Source organism: Myotis yumanensis, unplaced genomic scaffold (assembly GCF_028538775.1).
Source record: "Myotis yumanensis isolate MYYU_CA2020_CCGP unplaced genomic scaffold, mMyoYum1.0.hap1 SCAF_8, whole genome shotgun sequence".
Taxonomy (NCBI): Eukaryota; Metazoa; Chordata; class Mammalia; order Chiroptera; family Vespertilionidae; genus Myotis; species Myotis yumanensis.
The window spans coordinates 8,798,348-8,810,423 of NW_027223759.1; the positions used below are offsets into that span (position 1 = coordinate 8,798,348).

General features: G+C 44.5%; 1 protein-coding gene across 5 annotated transcripts in view; it reads left to right on the forward strand.

Moving 5' to 3' along the window:
* Nucleotides 1-12,076, forward strand: part of SPATS2L (spermatogenesis associated serine rich 2 like) — a 151,023-nt gene that overhangs the window by 100,999 nt on the left and 37,948 nt on the right. For all 5 annotated transcript variants that reach the window (XM_070421783.1, XM_070421782.1, XM_070421785.1 and 2 more), the window contains 3 exons: nt 1,604-1,712; nt 5,627-5,676; nt 8,652-8,892. In XM_070421783.1, coding sequence (XP_070277884.1) covers nt 1,604-1,712; nt 5,627-5,676; nt 8,652-8,892 — 400 coding nt within the window. The remainder of the gene's footprint in view (nt 1-1,603; nt 1,713-5,626; nt 5,677-8,651; nt 8,893-12,076) is intronic.

A 12,076-nucleotide genomic window follows, 5' to 3' on the forward strand; every position in this document is an offset into this window, starting at 1 on the left:
CGGCCACTCTCTCCTCATCATGCCTTGCTTCTCATTCATGCTGGTCCTTTTGCCTAAAATGCCTTTCCCCTTACCTCCCACTCATCCCTTCTCACTTCAGATCTCAGCATACCTACATAAAGGCATGCATGTCTCCCTGCCATAAGATTTTATAGATTTTATCAGTGTACATGTTTGTGTGGTCATTTGATCAACATGTACATTTCTCTCTAGTCTGTAAGTTCCAGGAAGTTGGATGCCTTGTCACACAATAGACATTCAAAAAATAATCACTGAATGGATTTAAAAAAAAAAAAAAAAAACTTAGATTTGAAGAAGTTACTGTTTTTTTAATATGGAGGCTAGAAAAACTAAGAACCATAAAATGTGAGAATAGAAAAAAACACACAGAGAAATCTTGAGTCACATATACAAATACATATATTGTATGAGTTCTCAGTAAACACCACAGAGTTGACATTGTTGAGTGTTAAGATTCAAAACCAGCTCTCTGATCTATAGTGTCAGAAACTCTACAAGTCATTTACCCATCGCGTATACTGTTTGCTCATCATAATCTAAATACTCATCTATACAGTTCTATATGGAGAAGGCTACCTTTTTCCTAACGTAATTGGGAGAGAGACTATCCTGTTTAATTAAATGTTCTAGTCAATCGAGTCACACTCCATCCATACCCGTATAATCCATAAGCCACGACTCTGATTACAATAAACTGCAGGCAACTCACAAACTCAGCTGGTCATACATCACCATTGCTGTAAACCCTGAAGATCGTGCAGGGATCACCCTGTGATGCCACTTACCTGGGCACCAGGCGGCACCCTCGTATTTGTCAGGAGCTGCTGCAGTAATCTTGACAGGAAGCTGGTGAGCCAGGCTTTGCTAACGTGGATCGAGCACACCATAGCAATTGCAAGGGCGGTAAAGATCAGTTCTGTTGAGCCAGACGAAAGAACACGTGCTAAATTTGACTAAGAAATACGTACAGGCCATTAAAAATTGACTATCAGCCTAATCTATTGCAATCCTTTGCTCTCACATACGTATTTGCTGTGTTTGAAATGCTTGGTTTTCAGACGTGTGTTGAGGAACATTTTCTGTCCTGTGGCTAAGTCTGCCACGTCCCACAATGCAATGCCCGCGTTTTCCTGTCTCTGTAAACATCCGTGGAGGGTCACAGCACACTGGGAGCCTCGGATGACGGGTTCCACTGTGCGGAGCGGAGACGCTGAGGCACGAGGCCGCATCTGCACGTTCCCCAGAGATCCCCCTGAGCCAGTGCAGGGGGAGCCCGAGACAGAACACATCTGTGTCCTCCCTGCAGCACATCTGTGTGCACCTGGAGTCTCGGGGAGGGTTAGTTGGCTTTTCACACGCGCCGTTAGAGTCCGAACAAGGGACCTTTGTAAGACCTATGTGTGCAGCACGGGGGTGTCCAGGTGGTTGCAGGGTGCATCCCGCTGGCCTGAAATGCCTGAGAATGCGGAGGGCAAGAGGCTTCCCAACGCCTTTCCCGAGGTTAGAATTCCGTCCGGTGAGAGACCCCTGGGTGGGAAACGTTTAAAGCGTTTCCCCTCCTTTTCCCTTGTCCCCCTTACAGATCTATGCGGTCCGCTCTGTCGTTCCCAACAAAAGCAACAACGAGATCGTCCTGGTGCTGCAGCAGTTCGACTTCAACGTGGACAAGGCAGTGCAGGCCTTCGTGGATGGTGAGTGCAGGCCCTGAACCGAGGGTGTCAGAGCTGAGTGTGCCCTGTGCTTCCGTACGGTTCTCCTTAAATGCATCGAATACCAATGCGTTACTAATGCTTTCTCATAAGAACAGGCATTTTGGAAAACACACACACATACTCAATAAAAACACAATTTAACGTTTTTTCCATCATTACTAGTAAAAAACAAACAAACAAACAAAAAACAGTATAGATGTTTTCTAAGTATTTTCTAAAGGATTCCTATAGTAATGCTACTGCTTCCATTGCTACCAGTCATTCACGTGTGTTACTAAACACGAGCTTCATTTGACGGTGTCCTCTGCCCGGAGGGGGAAGGACTCGCTCCGACCTGGGAAGTTGTCGCTCTACTTGGCTCTACGACTGGAGTCCTTGAATGTGATGCTTTAATATCCAAGGGGACTGGTTTGTTCTTTGATATCCTTGCTTTTTTATTTTGAATTTGCCTAATTAATTGGAATATCAGTTCATCTCATCTACTTCTAGAACAGTGGTTCTCAACCTTCCTAATGCCGTGACCCTTTAATACAGTTCCTCATGTTGTGGTGACCCCCAATTTCATTGTTACAAATTGAACATAATTAAAGCATAGTGATTAATCACAAAAACAATATGTAATTATATATGTGTTTTCCGATGGTCTTAGGCGACCCCTGTGAAAAGGTCATTCGACCCCCAAAGGGGTCACGACCCACAGGTTGAGAACCGCTGTTCTAGAACCTTTTTGCTTTTTTTTTTCTTACTTGTTTTTTAGAAAGCCCATTGCCAGCGATGTTATAGAACCTCAAGTCTCGAAATGTTTTTATCCTGTAAATGTATAACCTACTGCTTTAGATTCCCTGTAAACTAGGAAATCCTCTTCTCCTAATCACATTAAATACGTTTCCTTGATGGACAGAGATCACATGCCCGCCCTTGGGTATCATAATGCCTCTGGTCCCGTGTCAGCGTCTGTTTTGTAAATATGGACTGGCTCGCCCTTATCTGACGGATGAGGTCAGGGAAGACTTAGCGCATCTCTCAACCACATCCTATTTACACCGTATTTGTTAAGGGTAGTGTGACCTGCTCATTTTCCGAGGAATAGAATAATCGTCCGACGTTCCTACCAGCATATTTGCCTTTCAGACAAGGTCTCGGAACCAGGCAACAGGCTCGCATTCTGATGTCTGCAGCCAAGGTCTAAGGCCCTAATTGAATTTAAAAATGATTATCATTCAAAATAGACCTGCAAGCAAACCCGCAGTGCACAGCTTCCCTGCTCTTCCCTGAATCATGGACCAGCAGATAATCTGTAGTTATCAACAACCAATAGTAGAGAGAGCCATATTAACCAGGCATTGCGGCTTCCCGGACAACGTGTCTCAAGAAGAAAATGTTGGGCCCTGGCCAGTTTGGCGCAGTGGATAGAGCATCGGCCTGTGGACTGAAGGGTCCTGGGTTCTGTTCTGGTCAAGGGCACATGCCCGGGTTGCCAGGCTCGATCCCCAGTAGGGGGCGTGCAGGAGGCAACCTTCAATGATTCTCTCTCATCATTGATGCTTCTATCTCTCCTTCCCTCTCCCTTCCTCTCTGAAATCAATATATATATATGCGCAGGACCTATTTAAATGCATCGAACCTATGCGCCTATTTAAATATATTAAAAAGAAAATGTTGGAGCCACACACATCCTGGCTCAGACACACTGCTCAGGTTTCCCCTGCCAGCGTCGCTCGCATGGAAACGGAGCTTCAGGAAAGGGTGAGGGGGACGGTACCCACCCCCGCTGGCTTGTGGCCCCACATCGAAAGTTCCATTACAGAGTGACCCTGAGGAAGTGATGGACGCCCAGTAACTGATCACTGTCGGAGGTCCGGGTGTGTTTAAATAGAGCACCTTGCTTGTCCTTCCTGAAGTGCTCGCCTTGTCAGCGTCGAGGTCTCATTAAATAAAACCCTCATCGATCGCTGAGGAGCCTCGTGCCGTTGTGGCTGGGCACCAATCACACGGCTTGTTTAAAAGCCACTGAGAATCAAAAATATGTGTCAGCAACCAACTACGTGGCATACAGCGCTCCTTCCGAGTGGCCCAGGAAACCCCCAGCATTTTCAGGAGAATTAAACTTGAACAGTAACAGTTTCACAATTCTCTGCAAACATGGTTATTACTTCTTCAGAATTACTCTCCAGAAGCTCATTTTTTAAAAATTGCAAGTAGAATTTATGTCAAAATATGGAAACCAGAGGAATAAATGAGTATTGCCACTGAAAGCTGGAAGCAGTTCACCTCCTTCCCCTGCTTAAAAAGGACAGTATTTTGACATTTTTAAAGATAGTACTTAGAAAACTGACGCTTATCTATGAGTGAGGACCACCCTCATGATTAGTAGCCGCTGCTGTGACTTACCCCGAAACCTGATGAAAGTGACTTCCTCCAGTTCTAAAGAGAAATACTGTGAAGCATTAATTCTTTGGGAAAATTAGAGGAAGGCCGGGCCTGTTAATAGAAAGTCTGAACTACAGTGCACTTTTAAGTGCAGTGTTATTATTTCAAGTACATGTAACTCAAAAAGCCTGCGAGGGGCGCTGAATCGGAAACTTCGAGTAGACAGGAATAATTAGCCCGTCTAAGCATTAGTCACAGCAACGCCGCCTCTGCTTACCCAACAGTGACAGCAGACTCCATAATTGGGACCCGGCTAATTTGAAATTTCTCACAAAGGCCAGGCTCAAGTTTATCTTTGTTTGGCCAACACACTCCTTGCAGGGAACTATTACAGTGCAATGAGATTGTGTGCGAATGCTTACTCTTTGAGAAGTAACTACTTAATATGAAAAAAGCTAACGTACTCATTACCAATAAGTTATTGTTGAAATTACCCCCTCCCCCCTCACCCCGCTCAGGTGGAATGAGTGAAAGAACTTTGTTAGAACAGGTAGAAACATTTACTTGAGCAAAAGATAGATACAAGCATTCGTATATACATACATACATACATACAAAACAACAATGTTGTGTAACATACCAGGGTAGGCTTTTCCTCTGAGTCTGTGTGATTCCTCATGTGTGAGTGGTATTGACAGAACCTGGCACTGTTGTCATTTGATGAACTTTTTTTTTTTTTTTAATATATTTATTGACTTTTTACAGAGAGGAAGGGAGAGAGATACAGAGTTAGAAACGTCGATGAGAGAGAAACATCAATCAGCTGCCTCCTGCACATCTCCCACTGGGGATGTGCCCGAAACCCAGGTACATGCCCTTGACCGGAATCGAACCTGGGACCCTTCAGTCCGCAGGCCTACGCTCTATCCACTGAGCCAAACCGGTTTCGGCTTGATGAACTTTTGTTTCAAAGTGGGCGCCTGGCAAAGACCACCCCCCACCTTTCCCCCAGTGATGAGAGCAATGCTTTCGTCAGCTCATCTGGCCTCCTTATCACCCTGCAAGCCGTGAACACAATAGAGGCAGGAAAAAGAGTAGGAATGGCCAGACAAAAACCTATGATTCACATGGTTAATAATATTCAAAACCCCACCTTTGGTCCAGAAGATTAGAGGTATTTTGATTCATCTATCCAACAGAACAATTTTAATTCTACTTACGGCAACAAAGCTAGCAGAAAATTCTCAAGATATATTTCATTTTCTCTAAGACAACATAATGACCAAAAAAAGCAAGCTTCATGTAGTAGGGCTTAATGTTTTGATAAAACCAAGATCATGCAGTGAATTAAATGAAAATCTGGAAGTAAAACACGAAACTGGCATTTTTATTAAGGCAGGATGTATCAAAACAAATGAAAAAGCCGGGGGGGAAAATTGCTACCAAGATGAAAAGACCGAGATGAATTTTGTGTGGTGTTTTATTATGTGAATACGCATTAAAGATCCTTTGTCTTTGTCTAGGCAGTGCAATTCAAGTTCTAAAAGAATGGAATATGACAGGAAAAAAGAAGGTAAGATTAATATTGATTGTAAATTAGTAGCATCTTCAATCAAAACTTTTATTGTTGTTATCATTTTTTTAACAAGGCTGCCAATGTTACGCTTCTTTCAAATATGATAATATGTGCACCCACAAAGCTTGTAAATCCATGGCTCTCTTCAGTTCCCAGCCGCCCTCCCCACGAAGGCCCTTGTTTTCTGCTCGGTGTTCCAACCACCAGGTGTGCTTCAGAAGTGCCCGGGTTTTTCTTTTTAAGGATTAAGGGGAGCCTCGCCTGAGAACTCAAAGGATTCAAGACATTAACATGCCTGAACAGATCCTGTGGCACAGGGAAGATTAGGAGTGTTTCAAAGACACTTGGAAACGCTCTAAATATATTTTCACATGTTTTTCCAACTGCAAGAATCTATCCAAAGCTGCGCTGAGATACCTTTTTGCTGAGTTCTAAGCTAGGTTTTCTTAAGAGAGAGAGAAAATACTTTAAAATCAGAGTAAGGGACCTGTTTTTTTCTTTTTGAGAACTCTGGCAGACTCCTCCTTGAAAACAGAGGGGAGATTTTAAAAGGCCCCTTTAACATTACTTTGCCTTCTTGTCTAGTCCGCAAGAGTGACTTGTGGACACGCGTGAGGTGTGCGTGCACACACGGGCCTCTGTCTCCAGCTCGCCTTCCTCATCTTGTGAGCATGCTCACTCGCTCCTGGTCCTGCGCCTATAACCTGCTTCATGGCCTTTACAAAAAGTCTGCTCTTTTCTTTTTTTAAAATAAATCTTTATTATTAAAAGTATTATATCTGTCCCCTTTTTTCCTCCGTTGATCCCTTCTAGCCTGCCCCACCCCCCACCCCCACCCCCACTCCCACCCCAGGCCTTCATCACCCTATTGTCTGTGTCCCTGGGTTATGCATATATGCATATAAGTTCTTTGGTTGATCACAAGTCTGCTCTTTTCAAAGTCACTGCCCTGCCATTGCCACTGTTTGCCAGCGGGGCCTGAGTCCTGGGCATCCCAGGAGATAAACCCCAGTCTGTCCTGCTCCCTGAGGGGCAGTCACAGGCCTGCAAGCCAGGTTTTCACCAAAACAAACGAGCAAGCAGCATTACTTCCATACAATCCCGAGATCGGGACCATTATCCTGGCCCCTTTTTGTCTTCCTAGTTTCATGTAGAATAGGAAGAATTATGAGCTTTTTTCCTAGTCTTTGTGAGCCACCATCTTTGACAGTCTCCGCTTGTCTTTAATCATAGCTCCCTGGGCATTTGTGGGAGATGAAGATGATTCACAAGCGACTGAAAGGCGGTATTTACTCTTACATGGAAATTTTCAGAAGTGTGGTTTGGGTATGAATTTCTCTGATGTGAGAAAAGGAGCAGACAGCAGCTGCAGACCCAACTCATTACCAAGTCTCCCTCTTAGTGGTTGGGTGGGACCGTGGGAAAATGGTCTGCCCGGCCTACTAGCTGTGGGGCTCCTGTGGGAACTGGGACCTGGTGCTGCTGGCCTTGGCCGCCACCCAGTGAATGAATGAATCTGCCCCCTCGTTTCTCTAGGGGAGAACTTTCTCAGGGGCATGGTCGTGGTTTCAAAGGAAAAGAACGGGAGTAGGGAGGAGAATTCAGGAGAGAAAGCTGTTCTTTTTATTCCTTTTCCAAATGTGTAGAAGAACAAAGCCAGCTGAGGTTCAGCTGGTACCCACTGATGCTGCAGGCAGACAGGCCGGGTCCTGATGGGTCGGCATCCATTCTGATTGGCTGAGGCCTGTACCACACTGAAGGTTAAGAACAGTGAATATTCCTCGGTACAAAACCAAAGCAGTAAAGCATACAACATAATTAGGCACAACGTCTCAGTATGCTGACCATTAGGACATTTTAGGAGAGACAGGAAAACTCCCATATTGTAATAATTCAGGCCTGAAAGATTTCTGTTGTCTGAAGTGCAGGGTAGGGGAGCCTTGTAAAGTCGGTCAGCTACAGCTACAGCCAAGCGGTCAGGGGGCCCACTGCTCAGTCCAAACCCAGATGGACTGGGTCCATTTGGCCTTACTTTGTAGCCATGGTCTGCTCCAGCTTAAATATTCGTGGGGATGATTTGGGGTCCCGGGGCTGCCTGGAACCTCCCAGCAGGGGTAGCAAACAGGACAGGACCTCTGGTGGGCTGGCCGGTGCCTATTTCACAGACCCAAGGGGGGCTTTGGGGATCTGCCGTTCACATCCTCATCTTGCAAGGACTTGCCTGCCTTTTTCGTGTCAGTCCTTCCCTCAACATCCTCTCCTCCCCGGAGGATCAAACCTTCGTGTCCTCCTCGCCTCCCACCTTCATTGCCTCTGTAAGAAAGGAGAGCCATTCTCCAGGGCGCCATGGCCGATTCCAGTTCTCTCAGGGCACAGTCACAGGTTCCCTGTTACCGCGTGTGGTGTCTCGGTTCGCTCAAGCCTGCCGGTGTCTAAGCCATCCCTGCCATGGTTCCCTTTCAGAGGAAGCTTTCTGTTTACAATGTTTATGAAATGAAGGTTGATACAACTTATTGTGAGAAAGAAGATATTTACTTACATTAAGTTGGGTGGTTAATAAAGATGTGTTTTCACCCATTCTATTAGAAGAGACAGGAAATTATATATATTTAATAAATAATAAGACAAGAATAAACTCTGTGTGTTTCACATACAACTGTAAACCTACTTTTGCCCCACCTTGTGTTTATGTGTGTATGTATATATATTTGTGTGTGTGTGTATGTATACACACACACATATATATATGTATGTATCATCTTATATAAAACTAAAGGCCCGATGCACGAAATTCGCGTCTCTGTCTTGGCCCCCACCCGCTGTGGCTGTGTCCAGAAGGAAGGATGTCAGGAAGGACGTCTGGTCTAATTAGCATATTATGCTTTTATTATTATAGATATCTTATTTTGGTCTCTCGGGCTCATCTTATAATTCAAGGATCTGAGCTAAAATCATATTTCTTCTCATTCTAGAACAATAAACGAAAAAGAAGCAAGTCCAAGCAGCATCAAGGCAACAAAGATGCTAAAGACAAGGCCGAGAGGCCGGAAGCAGGGCCGCCACTCCCACCACAGGCCCAGAACGGCCACAGCGGCAACTGCGAGAAGGATAGCTCGTCCACCGACTCGGCCAGCGAGAAGCCAGCCCTCCTCCCTCGGGAGAAGAAGATCTCGATACTCGAGGAGCCCCCCAAGGCTCTCCGTGGGGTCTCAGGTCAGTCATTGTTAAGTCAAGTTGCTGAGGAAGATGTGGAAGGAAGGGATGCAGAGGGAACCAACTGGCCCAGTCGTGGCTGCTGTTGGCGGGGAAAGGATGGGCTCGGTGCACATGGTTCAGGCTTCCTGAGAAGGGGAGGGTGCGGAGGACTGTCAGGGACCAAAGAACAAATGCTCAGTCCAGTCCTGCACTGAATCAAAGGATTATCTTTTCTCAAAAACCCCAATCTTGTCTGTATTAGGATCATTAGGAAAGTGGAAATTCCAAGTTTAAAGACATTTTCTCTCTTGACACTTTTGCTGGGATAAAGGAGGGATAATTGGTGACAAAAGAAAATGTTATTTAAAGGTAGTATTTTCCATGATGTGATAGAACGTTATCTTCCAGGGTGTTAGATTCTGGAATGTTAATTATTTGGGCTAAAGCTATATGTTAACTAATCTACAAAGGCTACTTCTCAATCAGCTGCATGGCCTTGGGAAACATCATTTCATCTCTGCTCTCCCATTTCCTTGCTGTCTCTACTAGAATGTACTAGATCACTGGTCTTCAATACTACCTGACCCAATGCTTCATTTTTACAACAAATCCTAAGACTAAACTTCATACGTAATGTAATCTACCTAGAATTTCAATAAAGTAACACATATAAGAGTTCAGGGACAACTAAAATAGAGGCCTAAGAAAATGGCCAGATGTTCACACCTGCTGATAATGAATCACTTTGCCCTAAAAGAAGCGAGACATGGCTGGATATTGTGGACACTGTTTCTCTGTATTTGACATGTGAATTGAGAGCTAAGTAAGTGTTTTTGTAGGCAGACCTGGAAGTGAATGCAGCCGCTATAAATACAGTTGTCAATTCAAATACCGCGACTGCTGGTGTAGTTGGCCATGTGATTTTCTAAACGGTGAGATTCTCCTGGTAAAGTTCTGAACACCATAAAGTACAATCTTTTCTTAATTGACACCGCAGCTGAAGCCTGGGAATCCAAGTAAAACAGTGCAAAAAAAGACCTTGGGTTTATGTGTAAAGTGACTAGAAGGACATGAGAAAGTTCAGGACACAAGGCAATTCTTTGTTGTGCAAGACTGTTGTGATTGTAAGTCGACCTGTATCCTCCTTCCCCTCCCCAACCCCCCAGACATCACTTTTTTAAGTTTTAAAAATGCCGTCACTTTTTCAAAATGCCTCCTAAGAGGTGGTAGATCCCTTAGTGAGATCCAGGACACTAATTTATTCCCAAAGTCCTTCTAGTTATAAAACCCTGAGTGTATTGCATCAGCAACTTTTTAAGCTCCTCTTACATGCAAAGAAGTGCGCTGGGAAGGGTGTGGTGTGGTCCAGGCCCTGGGGGAACCCCACTCTGATCTCTTTAAAGAGAAGGTCATGCGAACACTGATGAGTTGATGGTTTGGGAAGAGAAGAGCCACATCCGACTGAGCGATGCAGGGGATGTCGTGGGAGCAGTGGGTACTGAGGCGGCAGAAAGGACTCGGAGGGTCAGGAAACAGTAGGGAGAACTTGACTCAACACCCACCTGCTATATTCGATGCTGCACTGTCCTCTGATAAACCCAAGATGAATTGGACAGGGGCCCAGCCCAGGAAGCCTTCAGTCCGGCAGAAGAGCCACGTGCCACGCTGGGGGTGCAGTGAGGCAGCATGAAGTAACCGACACGCTCTACAGCACACTAGCAAGTGTTCCGATGGTCACTAAGCTCTACTTTTCTCCCATAAACACATTACCTAACAACTCTGTTCCTAGGGCTGGAGTTGGGGTAATCCTGACCACACCATGATTTCTGAAAGCCAGCCAAACAGCAGCAAAGACAACCTATTTCCATTTAGAATCCGGATTTTCCAGGAATTTTATAAATTCCGTTGTTAACGATGCCTACCCTTTTGAGAATGTTTTGATTTATAGTCAGGGCAGGAGAAAGAAATTAAATAATCGAGTGGCAGATTCCCAACTTTGCTTGTTATTGCTTTCACATGAATTACTTTCAAAATCTAATTACTCAAGTTGCTGCTTCGATATCAATCATAGACTAAAAGCCTAGCACATACATTTGTTCATTTACTGATAATTTATACCTTCTCCCTAAAACAATTTCGGTAACTCTATCAAGTATACAACGTTAGAGCAAATGCAATATTGAAGAGCTCCCTTCACCGTGGAGAGCTGCCTTGAAAGTTAAGTGCCCACTGGAGTTCTCTGTCCAAGGGATTCCGTAAACCTGCCGGGAACTTCCTGTGAAGAAGTCTTTCCTGCACAAAGAACCATCCCCAGTGTCCCTTCAATTGTGTGAGTTTAGTGCGAAGGCATTGGGGCATGTCAGCATTATATATTTTTTTAAATATATTTTTATTGATTTCAGAGAAGAAGGGAGAAGGAGAGATAGAAACATCAATGGTGAGATAGAATCATTGATACGCTGCCTCCTGCACACCGCACACTGGGGATCAAGCCCACAACCCGGGCATGTGCCTTGACCGGGAATGGAACCATGACCTCCTGGTTCATAGGGCTATTTTAATGTTATTGGTTCATTACAAATCTATGTCTCATGTAAATTTTTCTGTTAAACAATAAGCAATGGTAATGGACGGTTATTAGATGTTTTTACAAAAGGACGTGACCCCTGGTTGACCATTCACTTCATTAGTAACTCACTTACTAAGACCATACATTTTTAAATGAGTTTGTAATTAGTTTTTTAAATGGGTGTGTAATTAGATTTTTCTTCCCCAAAATAATGAAGATTCTCGGAAATTGATGCCAAGTCTGTCAGATGACTTGAAAATGTTTGTCCAATCTGCTGGCAATCCACAGGCCTCGAACCGCTATTTCACAAGCGAGTGTTAGGTCCTGGACATTCTGCCCTCTATTTTCAGTAGACCCTTGGAACCAGAAAGGATGGGAGGGATCCTTTAATCTCGCGCCCTCATTTTATAGCTCAGGAAACCGAGGCCCCCCAAGTTAAGAAGCTGAGATGATAACCTTGGGTTACCCTGGCGTAACTCTCTTTAGTGTGCAAACACCTAACACAAACTCATATACTTTTATGCATGCATTGGAGAGCTATTGCGAAAGCCTGGGCTTCCTAACTCCTAAATGATGTATAATTGGAAAATGATATTGTGTGTTCACCACCCCAAGTCAATTTTCCTTTGCCCT